General features: G+C 45.5%; 1 protein-coding gene across 1 annotated transcript in view; it reads right to left on the bottom strand.

The window, feature by feature from the left end:
- The window catches only part of LOC126177089 (alpha-amylase 1-like), a 76,558-nt gene that overhangs the window by 24,176 nt on the left and 34,403 nt on the right, over positions 1 to 17,979 (bottom strand). The window contains exons 4-5 of the mRNA XM_049924342.1: positions 14,532 to 14,647; positions 3,849 to 3,979 (exon numbers count right to left, since the gene is read on the bottom strand). Coding sequence (XP_049780299.1) covers positions 3,849 to 3,979; positions 14,532 to 14,647 — 247 coding nt within the window. The remainder of the gene's footprint in view (positions 1 to 3,848; positions 3,980 to 14,531; positions 14,648 to 17,979) is intronic.

Genomic DNA, 17,979 nt, shown 5'->3' with positions numbered 1-17,979 from the left:
TGCCAAATATTAACTGGAACTAGGAAAAACACACCGTGTCCACAAATTACTGGACAATTTCCAAACCCTGCATTGTCACAGGCAATTATTAGATATGAAGGTATATCAAAGAAGTATGTTTCACATTTGTACACACACCATAGATGTATTAGGCACGCCATACACTTTCCTTGCCAAGACAGCACAGTAATGTCTGACGTGACATTGTACATAACCGCAATAAGATTTCACCAAGATAAGCTCAAACTTCTCCGAGACGGTAATTTTTGTGTTTATGTTCAGTGTTGACCAAGCTATAACCTTACGAAGTCTTGCAGTAATATCGTGTATAACCTCCAGATACGCTCATGGAAATGGAAAAAAGAACACATTGACACCGGTGTGTCAGACCCACCATACTTGCTCCGGACACTGCGAGAGGGCTGTACAAGCAATGATCACACGCACGGCACAGCGGACACACCAGGAACCGCGGTGTTGGCCGTCGAATGGCGCTAGCTGCGCAGCATTTGTGCACCGCCGCCATCAGTGTCAGCCAGTTTGCCGTGGCATACGGAGCTCCATCGCAGTCTTTAACACTGGTAGCATGCCGCGACAGCGTGGACGTGAACCGTATGTGCAGCTGACGGACTTTGAGCGAGGGCGTATAGTGGGCATGCGGGAGGCCGGGTGGACGTACCGCCGAATTGCTCAACACGTGGGGCGTGAGGTCTCCAAAGTACATCGATGTTGTCGCCAGTGGTCGGCGGAAGGTGCACGTGCCCGTCGACCTGGGACCGGACCGCAGCGACGCACGGATGCACGCCAAGACCGTAGGATCCTACGCAGTGCCGTAGGGGACCGCACCGCCACTTCCCAGCAAATTAGGGACACTGTTGCTCCTGGGGTATCGGCGAGGACCATTCGCAACCGTCTCCATGAAGCTGGGCTACGGTCCCGCACACCGTTAGGCCGTCTTCCGCTCACGCCCCAACATCGTGCAGCCCGCCTCCAGTGGCGTCGCGACAGGCGTGAATGGAGGGACGAATGGAGACGTGTCGTCTTCAGCGATGAGAGTCGCTTCTGCCTTGGTGCCAATGATGGTTGTATGCGTGTTTGGCGCCGTGCAGGTGAGCGCCACAATCAGGACTGCACACAGGGCCAACACCCGGCATCACGGTGTGGGGAGCGATCTCCTACACTGGCCGTACACCACTGGTGATCGTCGAGGGGACACTGAATAGTGCACGGTACATCCAAACCGTCATCGAACCCATCGTTCTACCATTCCTAGAAAGGCAAGGGAACTTGCTGTTCCAACAGGACAATGCAAGTCCGCATGTATCCAGTGCCACCCAACGTGCTCTAGAAGGTGTAAGTCAACTACCCTGGCCAGCAAGATCTCCGGATCTGTACCCCATTGAGCATGTTTGGGACTGGATGAAGCGTCGTCTCACGCGGTCTGCACGTCCAGCACGAACGCTGGTCCAACTGAGGCGCCAGGTGGAAATGGCATGGCAAGCCGTTCCACAGGACTACATCCAGCATCTCTACGATCGTCTCCATGGGAGAATAGCAGCCTGCATTGCTGCGAAAGGTGGATATACACTGTACTAGTGCCGACATTGTGCATGCTCTGTTGCCTGTGTCTATGTGCCTGTGGTTCTGTCAGTGTGATCATGTGATGTATCTGACCCCAGGAATGTGTCAATAAAGTTTCCCCTTCCTGGGACAATGAATTCACGGTGTTCTTATTTCAATTTCCAGGAGTGTAATTTTATAAGATTTGGTATGGCCATATGCGACGAATGAGTGACGATAGAAAACAAGAAGTAGATCGAAACAAAAAGTAGACCGAAACAAAGCTCTAATATACAGAAGATGACAACATTCGTACAGAAACAACGAGCAGGAGAAAAATATTGCAAACAGATAGAAACTGGTGGTGTGGTCCCATGCTGCCACTCGTCGACCAAATTTTAATTTCTAAATTAGTTGTTGTTGTTCTGTGTTCACTTCCAAGACTGGTTTGGTGCAGCCCTTGGCGCTTTCTATCTTTTGCAAGACTTTTATTTGTGCATAACTATTTCAATTTACATCCATTTGAGCCTGCTTCTTATATTCACGGTTGTCTCCCTCCACAATTTTTATTCGCCCCGCATACACTCCCTGCATACATTCCGATCCATTACCAAATTCACGGTTTATTGAGGCCTTAGGATGGGTCCTGTCATCCGATCATTTTTTTAAACAAGTTCGCGGTTAATTTATCATTAGTTACTGATTACACTCACCTATTATTAAGCCTTCTTCTATAGTAGCATACTTCAAAAGCTTATTTCCTCGTCATTCCGTCCAACTCCTTTTCCAAGTCCTTTCCAACTCCTTTTCCAAGTCCAAACCAAAGTTTTTACTTTCTCCATTAACATTGATTCGATTTCTAAATTTTTCGTAGGTGTCCTATTCTGCTTGCTCACGTTATCGTCCACGTTTCACTCCCGCACAAGGCTGCACTCCGCGTAAACAGTCAGTAGAAACGTCCTAACACTTAAATTTACGTGTGGTGTCTGCTCTTCCGGACATGTTCGATAGAGTAGACACCACATATATACAAGGCGAGAGCGGCCAATGATCTCTTCACTGCAGATGCACACTAAGCTCGTACTCTTACGAGAATTGGCGAAAGGCCGTGAATTATGTGGATAATGGACAAGGTGCACTAATTAATAGTGTATGGATAATTGAGAACTTGGGTCTGCCGGGAGGCATGCTAGGGTATGCCTTGCAGTTGCGGTAACTACTGTGTCCAGACGGATTAATGGCCATAGCATCTGTCTTGTAAGAAGGAGACTCGCGTTAGAATCTCGGCCTGGCACAAATTTTCAGCTCTCCCCATTAATTTAAATCAATGCTCCCTCACAGCCAATGTCTGTATTTCCTCCGTGAATTAAATTTATATTACAAGTTTTCAGAAATTATTACCGTCTGCATTTTATATCCTCTCAGCTTCAGCCATTACCAGTTATTTTGGTGCCCAATAGTAAAGCTAATCTACTATCTTTATCTTCACATTTCCTAGTCTAAATCCTTCAGCAGCATCTTTCGATTCGACTACATTCAACTGCCCTTACTTTACTTTTGTTATTTCTGTAATACCATCTTATAATCTCTTTTCGAAGCACTATCCATTCCGCCCAACAGCTCCTCCAAGTCCTTTGCTACCTATGACCGGATTACAATGTTACCAGAAAAGACAAAGTTTTTACTTTCTCCATTCACATTTATTCGACTTCTAAATTTTTCCTTGGTTTTCTGTTCTGCTTGCTCAAGGTACAGACTGAATAATGTTGCGGATAGGCTACAGCCAAGTCTCACTTCCTTAGCAACCACTGCCTCCTTTTCACGTCCTTCAATTGGCTGGTTCAAATGGCTCTGAGCACTATGGGACTTAACATCCGTCGTCATCAGTCCCCTAGAACTTAGAACTACTTAAACCTAACTAACCTAGGGACATCACACACATCCATGCCCGAGGCAGGATTCGAACCTGCGACCGTAGCGGTCAAGCGGTTCCAGACTGAAGCGCCTAGAACCGCTCGGCCACACCGGTCGGCCCGTCCTTCAATTCCTACAACAGATGACTGCAGTCTGGTTTCTGTTCAAGTAGTCAACAATGCTATGTCTAAATGCTGTCTCTAAATTTACAAATGCTAAAAACTTACGTTTACCTTTCTTCAGTTTATTTTCTAAGAAAAGTATTGTTTAAAACTAACTTACTAACCGTACCAGCAGAATTCATGTAACACAGAAAGAAAGGAATTGAGTTTTAAGGTGTCTGCATGGATGAAGCAGCTAAGGTACTAACTTACCGAAGTCGATGACCTCCTGGAAGATGAAGGGGCGGCTGCCCTCGGGGAAGCCGAAGTCAGTGTTGAGATCGCTCACAGCGTCGTAGATGAGTTTCAGCTCCGAGGGTGTCATGTGTTTAGCAGAGTCCACCCTGTCAAGGAAAATGCTATGCTTAAACACATGCCACTGCTTTACTGGACTTGGGATGTTCGACAAATAGGCTACATCCCTACAATACAGGTCAGGCAGATTCACGTTATTTCTTTTATAAAATTACAAGGAAAGTAATTTATTCAGCCTGTGTTCATATCACGTTTGGATCTTGCACACATTTTGGTGATCTCAGTGACACTACACAGCAGCTGCAGTTTGACTTTCAGGCACTCAGATTTCGTGGAAGCAGCACGTAATAATCACTTGCCCATCGCTGCCTTGGCTGTGAACGCTGCGTAACAGCATGTGTGCGTGATGTGGAACATCGTGCCCACGGTCCGTTGTCTTTGCTCTGTACCCGAAGTCGACTGAGGAAGAAACGCCACTTTAAGGAAACTGGTGAATCGCCATACTTATACATGTACTGACAGTTGTACCAACTATGCGTGGATAAACTGACGCGCTTATTCGATTTCGTTATAATTTTGCTTGTCATGAACTTATCCCCTACATAGTATTTATATGAGCTCTGTATAATTTTTGTAGCATATTACGTTAGTCTGAAAAGAGCGTTCGTGATTTTATACTTGACTATTTCGAGATTTGTTCGATTGTCTGCATTTCTTGGATTCGTATAGTAACAGTCTGGCCTTACACTGTATCATTCGTATTCGGTGATTCGCTTAGAGAATGGACCGTGGGATGTGCATTAGAAGTCAATGATTTCATTTTACTTAAATATTACTCAATAATAGTGCTAATACTAATTACGAAATAACCTGAAACGTTGCTTTATTGTTCACAGCAGAAGGGAAGGGGCAGAGGGGGTTGCCCAATAGAAAATTCCTTAATATAATCTCAGAACCTAGCACAATACCTATATGGGCTTTAATATTCTCTGCCAGATTGCAGAAAACACGAACACCCATACACTCGACTCCTTCCTGTACTAATCTTAGACCTGTGATGTCATTATGGAGGTTGTTTTCTGTCCTGCTGTTATATTCATACTTTTTACTATCTTTTAAGAAAATGGAAGTATTGGTTATGACAGAGGAAATAAATGGATGTATATATATTGTGAAGCAAATGTCAAAATACACCTACAAGTCATTCTAAAACTAACGCCAGATATAACTTTCATAATACAATTCTGAATTCTGGAAATACTTCTCCTACAAGTTGCGTCACTCCCCAAATATGATTTCGTAAATCTTCAATGAACAGAGAAATGTAGAACAAACTATTTTCTTCATCTTTAAATCACTTAAAGCAGTAATCACGCATACGTCTAAAATAGCTGAACTCAGGTGTTTTAGTAACTCCATGTAGTAGGCCTAGTTTCCCAATTAACATTTCGTGCTTTTTATATTTCACTGCTGAGAACACTGTTTTTATAGCCTGTGTCATAGATGAGAAGTACTACATTGCATGCACTGACATTTGTAAAAATCTAATGGAGATTCATTTGTACCGAACAACCTGTTGATTTTGTTAGCTGCTCTTTCAGTAAGGGGATAGTGGATCGATACTACTGTTTATTAACATCCTTGGATACCTTGCGAAAATGTAATAGTTGCAATAAATTACCACATTCACATTTCAAGGATTTCATATTTCTTTTCGCTTTCACAGATAGTAAAAATTATTTATGTACGTAAGTAACTGTTTTAAGAGTCGTGAAATGAATTCCGGCCGCGATATATTATACAGAACGAGTGGTATAAAATGTCATTGCAACAGATACTTTGAAACTTCCGAATAGCAAAAAGTGTTTGGGAGCTTCAGAGAAGGAGAAATATACACCCTCAAGTGTTTTTTTTAAACTGCAGTTGATGGTGCAGTTTCCATATACTGCAGCTATCGCATTATACTCGTAGATCCTACAGTGTAAATGGGTAATCTTATAGGAGACAAATGATGTATGAAATAGTTCGCATTTTGGTGGTGAATTGCGTCGTTGAGGTACGTCACCTAATATTCACTGTTCACTCCATTGTCATTAACAATATAGTACGCACGTTTAGAAGTCCCACCCGTAACTATTTATGGATGATTTTAGTATTGCTCGTTCTTGAACCAGTCTAGGTACTATTGCTTGTCAGTTACAAATATCATTGAAAGACTGTACTACTTCCAGCTAAGGAGGCGTTCCTAAATGGGAGAAGAGCAACGATGAGGTTTGGAATGGGAGGAACATGTCACAACCAGCGGTGTTTCAGACGCATTGGACTAGAATAAACAGCCACCTTTGCAATTCCAGGGTCGGACTTTGATTTTAGAATGGAGTCTGGGATTTGTCTTAGACAAAGGGTTGCGCACTTCTAGATAAAAACTGGAAATACAGACTACATTTAACCATCTAGTACTGTTCTATCTCTGTAATTGGTCTCATACCCTGACGAATATGGCACCGTTACGCCATGAAGCACCCGTTACATAATTCTCAAACTTTGCAGAGATGCTTATTACATAATAGGTATGAAATGATTAAACTTCCATTCCATTTGAAACTGATGTCTGTCACCACCACCAGTATGAGATAAGATCTACAAGGGCACGAAACCTCTCTTGTATTTGCTGTTACGCGGGAGCAAACAGCCTGCAGCATTTCTAGCATTTCCAGGCAAACAGCCTCCGAATGGAATCTTGAGGGGTATCTTGCCATTCCTGAAATACAGGCTGTGTTAGTTAATGAAGATTGACGCCTGGGGGGCGTTTTTGGTGGAGCTACAGTGTTACGATTTGCATTATCCTGCTGGAAGACGACATTTAGCACGCTACTCATGAAGGGTATGCAACAGGGTTTACCATTCTTACCATATACTGCCTTCTTTTAACAATTAGCAACTCATTCCGTTGTCACATCCGATAGCTCCCATACCATTGTTTCAGTAGTTGGAGAGATGTGGGTCTCGAGAATCACCACTTCCTGTAGCCTATCACCACATCATCTATGGACACGTTCGGATCGATATGACTGACACAAACACAGGTGAGACTCATTACTGAACAACACAAAATGCCGCACGATAAGAGTTGCAAAACTACCATAGACTGTGGAAGACGGTCATAAGTAAGCGTAGACTAGGGTAGTAGAGTTGGTCAGTTGAGATCGTATCCCCGTTACACCGTTACCTGTGCGTTAGGTCTGCTGCATACCAATCGGTCGTCACCACGTTTCGATCACTTGTTTGCGCATGCGATCAGTGTCTTAGTAGATTCCCCTAGAAACTAGAAGACATATAAAGAGCCGCATTAGCTACGGAATATTTCTGCTCTACATAGTTTTCTCCCTGTCTGTTACTTAAAAATGAACAGTATATATAGAAAATTGAAACTATCAATTTTAAGCTCAGGATTTATTCAAAAACAAAGGAATATTGTAGAAAGGTAAATACGGATTTATAATGTAGCGCTACAAAACGAAATTTCGTGGAAAAAATTAAGAAAAACCGCAAAACAAAAACGTATCAAACATGTCTTCAATATTTTGTCGGGCTTAAATAAAACATGCTTCTGTAATTCATAAAAAACTTTCGCACTTCCCAGTAATAACGGGACACTTTAGTCTCTGACCATGCGGAAGAGCGTTATACGAAGTACAATATAACAACAATAATTATACAGACTTTTTTGTGCTTGTACATGTGAACTGTACTTTCATCAAAAGAAATTGCTTTGGTTTGACAAAAGAACAGAAGTTATGCGATCAGCTAATTTTTTGAACTATAAAATCAATTTTACATTTTTTAAGGATATACAATACACAATGGACTAACATTGAAAGATGTGCGGTAGTAATTATGTGTGAAACAAACAAACAAACAAACAAAAGACAGAAAAACATCGAGAAGTCGTCGGCTGCTGGTTTCTCCCTAATAAATTGATTTATGTTTCCTTCCCTACCAATGCTACCAGTTCAAAAATTGTTCAAATGGCTCTCAGCACTGTGGGACTTAACTTCTGAGGTCATCAGTACCCTAGAAATGCTACTAGTACTACCGGTAATAGTACAATTTACTACGTCATTTATGTACTGTACCAGAACTAGCGAACCGTAGTTTTCGTAGAGCACAATTTTACACGCAGTGTTCCACTTGAATCTTGCTCTACAACACACCAGCATTTGTTTCCTTGTGTAAAATGCCACCCCTAAGCGACACATCGAAATTCGATATCTGAAGCCAGCTTCCAGCAATCTGTTCCCGACGGTTGGTGACGTAATTTTGCCTGTAACGTCTGCCCGAATTTCAGCTGTTGCCATACGTCTAACCGCCAGGTCCAGTCAAACAATCCTACAATCATATCGCGAAGTCGTCCTTCTGGAAGGGCCTGCGCCTACTCTTCTTTCGATTTGGATGTCCATGTAATCAGCACTCGTTACGTAGTCGTTACACGATAATCCACTGCCCGTGCTATTTGCCGGTATGACACTCCCATTGGCCCTCACGCCAGTGATTCGATTTTTCTCGAAGTCCGAAAGATGACGATAAACTGAGCGTACACGTACCAGGTGCATTCAAGTTCTAAGGCCTACGATTTTTTTTCTAATTAACTACTCACCCGAAATCGATGAAACTGGCGTTACTTCTCGACGTAATCGCCCTGCAGACGTACTCATTTTTCACAACGCTGACGCCATGATTCCATGGCAGCGGCGAAGGCTTCTTTAGAAGTCTGTTTTGACCACTGGAAAATCGCTGAGGCAATAGCGGCACGGCTGGTGAATGTGCGGCCACGGAGAGTGTCTTTCATTGTTGGAAAAAGCCAAAAGTCACTAGGAGCCAGGTCAGGTGAGTAGGGAGCATGAGGAATCACTTCAAAGTTGTTATCACGAAGAAACTGTTGCGTAACGTTAGCTCGATGTGCGGGTGCGTTGTCTTGGTGAAACAGCACACGCGCAGCCCTTCCCGGACGATTTTGTTGCAGTGCAGGAAGGAATTTGTTCTTCAAAACATTTTCGTAGGATGTACCTGTTACCGTAGTGCCCTTTGGAACGCAATGGGTAAGGATTACGCCGTCGCTGTCCCAGAACATGGACACCATCATTTTTTCAGTACTGGCGGTTACCCGAAATTTTTTTAGTGGCGGTGAACCTGTGTGCTTCCACTGAGCTGACTGGCGCTTTGTTTCTGGATTGAAAAATGGCATCCACGTCTCATCCATTGTCTCAACCGACGACAAGAAAGTTCCATTCGTGCTGTCGTTGCGTGTCATGTGGTCGTCCGTCAGCATTCGTGACACCCACCTGGATGACACATTTCGCATTTTCAGGTCGTAATGCAGGATTGTGTGCACAGAACCCACAGAAATGCCAACTCTGGAGGCGATCTGTTCAACAGTCATTCGGCGATCCCCCAAAACAATTCTCTCCACTTTCTCGATCATGTCGTCAGACCGGCTTGTGCGAGCCCGAGGTTGTTTCGGTTTGTTGTCACACAATGTTCTGCCTTCATTAAACTGTCGCACCCATGAAAGCACTTTCGACACATCCATAACTCCATCACCACATGTCTCCTTCAACTGTCGATGAATTTCAATTGGTTTCACAGCATTCAAATTCAGAAAACGAATGATTGCACGCTGTTCATGTAAGGAAAACGTCGCCATTTTAAGTATTTAAAACAGTTCTCATTCTCGCCGCTGGCGGTAAAATTCCATCTGCCGTACGGTGCTGCCATCTCTGGGACGTATTGACAATGAACGCGGCCTCATTTTAAAACAATGCGCATGTTTCTATCTCCTTCCAGTCTGGAGAAAAAAAATCGGAGGCCTTAGAACTTGAATGCACCTCGTAGTCTTGGCATGGTGTGTTCCAGTAACGGTGGACGCATCCAATTGCCATTAATCACTCACGCCATTCCTCATCTGTAAATGTGACATTTTCCTCTACAGAAAGTGCTGAAAACAATCTCGAGAAGCAAAATATTTATCGGTAAATCCCCTAGTCATGGAACCCTGGAGTGTCTCAGATACCGACAGTCTGCCTCGTGAGCTACAGTACCTAAGAACGATCTCCAAACAGAATGACTATTCTGACAGACAGATACGCCATGCATTTCGTACTATTCAAGTTCAAAGCAGGGAGTCAGATGAAGATGCAAGGGCACCCTGTGTAACGGCGTTCTTGTCGTATTTTGGCGGTATGTCTTCACTAACAGATAGAATTCCCAAGGGACACGATACTCGGCTTCCAGCAAAATTGAGGTATTTGTTATGTCAAAGATGATTTTAGCCTTAGGAGACGTGAGTACGTAACATCCGATGCCATTGTGTGAAATCTTGGACAAGCCGAATCATGGAAGAACGTTAATCTGAACACCGTCGTCATGCACGCCGTGGATAAGCTGATAAATCAGCGGTACCGGAGTGTCGCATGGAGACGGGGGATCGCATAATTCGTGAAAAGACTGAAGTTTTATTCTCAGTGTCATTTTTCTGCGACTGTCGTCTCAAAGAGGGCAATTTGTCAACAGTGGTGCAAGTTTTCCGTTAAGTGGCGCCTGGAATTAAATTAGAACAGGATTTAATTTGACTTTTGACACTGTGAGCGCGACTTTCCCCCAACTACGAGCGTCTTCCCACGCACATGTAATGTCTGCTCGCGATCTGATAAATTTCGACGTTGTCGCCTGGTTATTATCAATCGCGTCTTGCAGCAGTTACAAAAGCAAATACCGCAACTTGAAGATGACGAACAGTTGTGTCGACGACATATTGTTGGATTTGGACCGTGTGATCCGGCGGCAACACTGAGATGTGTATTTGCCGCTGGAGCGTAAGTTTGGTAGTGTTCGGCGAAGGAGTTCATGGTGTAACAATTCTCATTTCCGTCAGTGTATTACAATCAGATATTGGGTGCCTTTATACATCCTGAGCTACAATTGATTTTGTTGAATATAACAACTGTTAGGTGAAACACTGAAGATCTATGCCGGCCGGAGTGGCCGAGTGGTTCTAGGCGCTACAGTCTGGAACCGCGCGACCGCTACGGTCGCAGGTTTGAATCCTGCCTCGGTCATGGATGTGTGTGATGTCCTTAGGTTAGTTAGGTTTAATTAGTTCTAAGTTCTAGGGGACTGATGACCAAAGAAGTTAAGTCCCATAGTTCTCAGAGCCATTTTTTTGAACTTGCGATGTATAACGTCCAATACGTCGATAAGGTCTTTAAAAATAGAATTGTGGCTCCGGAACACGTTACAACGTAAATAGAAAATAAAATTTATGGCTATGGACGTTAATTAGTAATTCCTAACCTAGAACTTAAAACTTCCGAGCTGATGGGCCATGGTCGATGTATAAAACTCTCCCCTGACGTTTCGTCTCCGACTGTGATCATGAAATAAAATTCAGCGAGACGAACGCCATATCTAAAACCTCGCATTATTATTCTCTCATGTATAGAGAGGCTATCGAGATTGATAAATACCGTAATAATTTTAACAGGAAAGACGAAGCTGTTAAACTGGATAAAATTTGGATGTCAGCGTTGCATCGCAAGCATGACGATCGGTCACTTCCAGTCGAGAATGTCGGCATTACCAGAGACATTCTCATAGGCGACGCCACGTCATGGACAGTGGCGCCCTCTCCACTACCTATATAATCAACGCTTCCTCAAGTTCTCTTCGCAGTTCGCCGCTTTACTTCGGAGGATGTCTCCCGCAGTCGGAGACGAAAAGTCAGGGGAGAGAATTGTACATCGACCACGCCATATCAGCCCGGACGTTTTAAGTGAAAACAACACCGGCCGTAAAAGCGTACATCGTATCATCCTAACCTAGAAGGTACAGTCACTGACAGCCCTAGACTTAATGTCTATCAACAACGTATTTTAACAATATCATGAGACGAATAGTTGCTGCTCACCACATAGCAGAAGTGTCGTGTCGCAGATAGGCACGACAAAAAGACTGTTAGCAAGCAAGCTTTCAGCCAAACAGGCCTTCATCAAAAACAGACAACACACACACACACACACACACACACACACAAACATTATCTCTGGTGACCTCAGCAGCAAGAGACTGTGGTCTTGTGTGTGTGAATTGCGTTTGCGTGATTGCGTGTGCGTATGTTGTCCATTTCTGATAAAGGCCTTTTTGGCCGAAAGCTTGCTTGCTAACAGTCTTTTTGTTGTGCCTGTCTGAGACTCAGCATCTTTGAGTAGCAACTATGCTTTTCATAATATTGTCATTATTATACTCCTGGAAACTGAAATAAGAACACCGTGAATTCATTGTCCCAGGAAGGGGAAACTTTATTGACACATTCCTGGGGTCAGATACATCACATGATCACACTGACAGAACCACAGGCACATAGACACAGGCAACAGAGCATGCACAATGTCGGCACTAGTACAGTGTATATCCACCTTTCGCAGCAATGCAGGCTGCTATTCTCCCATGGAGACGATCGTAGAGATGCTGGATGTAGTCCTGCGGAACGGCTTGCCATGCCATTTCCACCTGGCGCCTCAGTTGGACCAGCGTTCGTGCTGGACGTGCAGACCGCGTGAGACGACGCTTCATCCAGTCCCAAACATGCTCAATGGGGGACAGATCCGGAGATCTTGCTGGCCAGGGTAGTTGACTTACACCTTCTAGAGCACGTTGGGTGGCACGGGATACATGCTGACGTGCATTGTCCTGTTGGAACAGCAAGTTCCCTTGCCGGTCTAGGAATGGTAGAACGATGGGTTCGATGACGGTTTGGATGTACCGTGCACTATTCAGTGTCCCCTCGACGATCACCAGTGGTGTACGGCCCGTGTAGGAGATCGCTCCCCACACCATGATTCCGGGTGTTGGCCCTGTGTGCCTCGGTCGTATGCAGTCCTGATTGTGGCGCTCACCTGCACGGCGCCAAACACGCATACGACCATCATTGGCACCAAGGCAGAAGCGACTCTCATCGCTGAAGACGACACGTCTCCATTCGTCCCTCCATTCACGCCTGTCGCGACACCACTGGAGGCGGGCTGCACGATGTTGGGGCGTGAGCGTAAGACGGCCTAACGGTGTGCGGGACCGTAGCCCAGCTTCATGGAGACGGTTGCGAATGGTCCTTGCCGATACCCCAGGAGCAACAGTGTCCCTAATTTGCTGGGAAGTGGCGGTGCGGTCCCCTACGGCACTGCGTAGGATCCTACGGTCTTGGCGTGCATCCGTGCGTTGCTGCGGTCCGGTCCCAGGTCGACGGGCACGTGCACCTTCCGCCGACCACTGGCGACAACATCGATGTACTGTGGAGACCTCACGCCCCACGTGTTGAGCAATTCGGCGGTACGTCCACCCGGCCTCCCGCATGCCCACTATACGCCCTCGCTCAAAGTCCGTCAACTGCACATACGGTTCACGTCCACGCTGTCGCGGCATGCTACCAGTGTTAAAGACTGCGATGGAGCTCCGTATGCCACGGCAAACTGGCTGACACTGACGGTGGCGGTGCACAAATGCTGCGCAGCTAGCGCTATTCGACGGTCAACACCGCGGTTCCTGGTGTGTCCGCTGTGCCGTGCGTGTGATCATTGCTTGTACAGCCCTCTCGCAGTGTCCGGAGCAAGTATGGTGGGTCTGACACACCGGTGTCAATGTGTTCTTTTTTCCATTTCCAGGAGTGTACATCCTGGATTTTCCGTTGTTTAAACACTTGTTTTAACTGTTCATGTATTGCATTTTCTGAGGTAGAGACTGGGATCCACCCCGGAATTTGTCTCAACCGCCGTGAAAAACCACCTAAAAACCAATCTCATTGTGGGTGTTATACGAGACCTTTGGTCGCCATGTGTCGTACGGATTCATTCTGGATCTGACTTCAAAGGCTGCGCGCTGGGCCCTGAGTTATAAGGGTAGGTCATTGTCAGGTTGAAGCTTCCTGGCAGATTAAAACTGTGTGCCAAACCGAGACTCGAACTCCGGACCTTTGCCTTTCACGGGCAAGTGCTCTACCAACTGAGCTACCCAAGCTCGACTCATGACCCGTTCTCACAGCTTTAATTCTACCAGTACCTCTTCTCGTACCTTCCAAATTTCACAAAAGCTCTCCTGCGTATCTTGCAGAACTAGCACTCCTGGAAGAAAGGATATTGCGGAGACGTGGCTTAGCCACAGCCTGGGGGATGTTTCCAAAATGAGATTTTCATTCTGCAGCAGAGTGTGCGCTGATATGAAACTTCCTGACAGATTAAAACTGTGTGCTAGACCGCCCCTCGAACTCGGGACCTTTGCCTTTCACGGGCAAGTGCTCTACCAGAATTGAAGCTGTGAGGACGGGTCGTGAGTTGGGCTTGGGTAACTCAGTTGGTAGAGCACTTGCCCGTGAAAGGCAAAAGTCCCGGGTTCGAGTCTCGGTCCGGCACCCAGTTGTAATCTTCAATCTGCCAGGAAGTTTCATATCAGCGCACACTCCACTGCAGAGTGAAATCTCATTAATTGTCAAGTTGTAACAAGCTTCAAAAATAATCTGGTCTGAGGTGTCAGAGGAGCATTACACACGAGGTACGTCTTTCTGTACGACCGCCACAGACTGTACGCATTGCTCACCTGAAGCCGGCGACACCGAGCTCCACCAAGTGGTTGAGGTACTCGGACAGTTTCTGGCGCACGAACTCCTGCGACTGGTCCAGGTCGTGCAGCTCCACCAGCTCGCAGTTCCTTATCTGCAACAACGTGGGACGTTATCCTGTGCTAAAGTCGATTCTCGATAATCCAGAATACGAAGGATCCCAGAGAAAGTACGAACAATTGAGTTAGATTTAACAAAAGCGTGAGTGGTCAAAGAAGAATCAAGGAAAATATGAAAAACACTGGTGTTCAAAATTGAAGCAACAAAGGAAAATTTTGCAAGGCTGCGTTCATTTTTCCTCAAAACGGTCTACACAGGTGATAGTAAAGTAGAAATAATGTTAAGAATACAGAACGTAAACAACTACAACTTGCATAAAGATAGACAAAAATGTTCTTAACGGATTCGCACACACATTCCGACAGCTGGTTAATGTGCTCAGTATTAGGTGTGACCACCTCTGGCAGCAATACAGGCATTACAACGACGGGGCATGCAGCGAATGATGTCATCAGTCTCATGTTGAGGCAATAACGCCCGTTTCTCCAGCAGAGCTGCTCGCGAGTCTTGGAGAGTGGTTTCTCGAAGCTGACGTGATACAACCCGTCTCTCTAGTGCGTCCCAGGCATGCTCTGTGGGATCAAATCGGGACAGCGAGCAGGTTATACCTTGTGTGCAACATATTCTGTTTCCAAGAAAACATCAACCACCCGTGCTCTATGAAATCGAGCACTACTGTCCATCAGGGTCTGGGGCCAAAGCACCTCGCAACAATTGCACACGAGGTCCTTAGATCTCGCCACAATACCCGACAGAAGTTAAACCTTGCCGATTCACTCGTGCAATTTCGTGAAGAGGTGTTCGTGTGCCCACACCATTACGGATCCTCCTCGATGTCGGTCTCAGTCCAAAGTGTTTGGGCCCCGAAATCGAGTTCCACGTTCCCTCCAGATGCGAATCCGACGAGTATCACTCTCCAGACCAAATCGTGACTCATCTGTAAAAAGAACAATGGACCACTGTTCGACTGTCTAGGTGGCACGTTGACGACTCCTCTCTAGACGTTCCCTTCTGTGAACACGCGACACAGGTACATGTATAGCAGGACTCCGACAATAAAGACCATTTCACTGAAGTCCTACGTACACCGTTTGTCTCTATACGAGGTGCATTCAAGTTCTAAGGCCTCCGATTTTTTTTTCTCCGGACTGGAAAGAGATAGAAACATGCGCATTGTTTCAAAATGAGGCCGCGTTCATTGTCAATACGTCCCAGAGATGGCAGCACCGTACGGCAGATGGAATTTTACCGCCAGCGGCGAGAATGAGAACTGTTTTAAATACTTAAAATGGCGACGTTTTCCTTACTTGAACTGCGTGCAATCATTCGTTTTCTGAATTTGCGTGGTGTGAAACCAATTGAAATTCATCTACAGTTGAAGGAGACATGAGGTGATGGAGTTATGGATGTGTCGAAAGTGCGTTCGTGGGTGCGACAGTTTAATGAAGGCAGAACATCGTGTGACAACAAACCGAAACAACCTTGGGCTCGCACAAGCCGGTCTGACGACATGATCGAGAAAGTGGAGAGAATTGTTTTGGGGGATTGCGGAATGACTGTTGAACAGATCGCCTCCAGAGTTGGCATTTCTGTGGGTTCTGTGCACACAATCCTGCATGACGACCTGAAAATGCGAAAAGTGTCATCCAGGTGGGTGCCACGAATGCTGACGGACGACCGCACGGCTGCCCGTGTGGCATGTTGCCAAACAATGTTGACGCGCAACGACAGCATGAATGGCACTTTCTTTTCCTCGGTTGTGACAATGGATGAGACGTGGATGCCATTTTTCAATCCATAAAAAAAGCGCCAGTCAGCTCAATGGAAGCACACAGATTCACCGCCACTAAAAAAATTTCGGGTAACCGCCAGTGCTGAAAAAATGATGGTGTCCATGTTCTGGGACAGCGAGGGCGTAATCCTTACCCATTGCGTTCGAAAGGGCACTACGGTAACAGGTGCATCCTACGAAAATGTTTTGAAGAACAAATTCCTTCCTGCACTGCAACAAAAACGTCCAGGAAGGGCTGCGCGTGTGCTGTTTCAGCAAGACAACGCACCCGCACATCGAGCTAACATTATGCAACAGTTTTTTTCTGATAACAACTTTGAAGTGATTCCTCATGCTCGATACTCACCTGACCTGGCTCCTAGAGACTTTTGGCTTTTTCCAGCAATGAAAGAGACTCTCCGTGGCCGCACATTCACCAGCCGTGCTGCTATTGCCTCAGCGATTTTCCAGTGGTCAAAAGAGACTCCTAAAGAATCCTTCGCCGCTGCCATGGAATCATGGCGTCAGCGTTGTGAAAAATGTGTACGTCTGCAGGGCGATAACGTCGAGAAGTAACGCCAGTTTCATCGATTTCGTGTGAGTAGTTAATTAGAAAAAAAACCGTAGGCCTTAGAACTTGAATGCACCTCGTACAATATGTCCAGTGGATGCTGCAGGGTCAGATGCGAGTTACCTTGCGGTGCTGAGGTGGTGCCGTCGTGTCCTTACGCTACATAACGGTTCTCTCTTTCTGATGTCACAAATTGTCGGCCGGCGCTGACCTGGCCTGCTGGGTGGAGTTTCAGTCTCTATAAACTGTCACCACATCCGGGAACAACAGAACGGTTCACATTAAGCCGTCGGCCATAACAGATTGGGACTTTCCTGGTTCCATTCTTCCCATGGCCCTCCACCGCAGACAGTCTGGTAGGCGTCTCTTCTGTGCCATACTACACCCTCTGTCACTGTATACACAGCAGTTGTGGATGACGGACTATCCGCAAACATTACGCCTTTTGATAGGTGCCCTGACGTCATCGTTGGCGTGGTTGTCCATTGACCGAAGTGCCACCTTCCGTGCGAAACGCCATCGTACCAACGTCTGCTGACAGTTTGTGTGATTATATCACGAATTAGAATGGTGAAATAGCAGGTTAATAATTTTTTTTTCATAACGCGAGGCCACAGTCATAATATATTTCTTTAAAGTCAGTACCGCCATTACTCTGTTGTTTATTTACAGTGTTACATTTATACTTACACAATCATGATTTCGGCTTCAAAGTGCCAATATCAAGTGTTTTAAGTGTTATAAATTGTCTAAGATGGCATACTGTCGCATGACTCAGTAATGAAACAAAGGAGTAGGATCTGCCAGAAATATCGACTCTTAGACAATGTGTCTAATAGTGTATTTTAATACGACAGTATGCCATCTTAGGCGATTTATAACACTTGAAACACTTGATAATGGCACTTTGAAGCCGAAATCATGATTGTATAAGTATACTTGTAACACTGTAAATAAACAACAGAGTAATGGCGGTACTGACTTTAAGGGAATAGCAGTTTGTTGCTTTAATTTGGGCACTAGT

This window comes from Schistocerca cancellata, chromosome 3, assembly GCF_023864275.1.
Source record: "Schistocerca cancellata isolate TAMUIC-IGC-003103 chromosome 3, iqSchCanc2.1, whole genome shotgun sequence".
In the NCBI taxonomy this organism is placed as follows: domain Eukaryota; kingdom Metazoa; phylum Arthropoda; class Insecta; order Orthoptera; family Acrididae; genus Schistocerca; species Schistocerca cancellata.
Note: the sequence above shows the minus strand (reverse complement) of the source record. Positions and strands in the feature narration are given on the sequence as shown.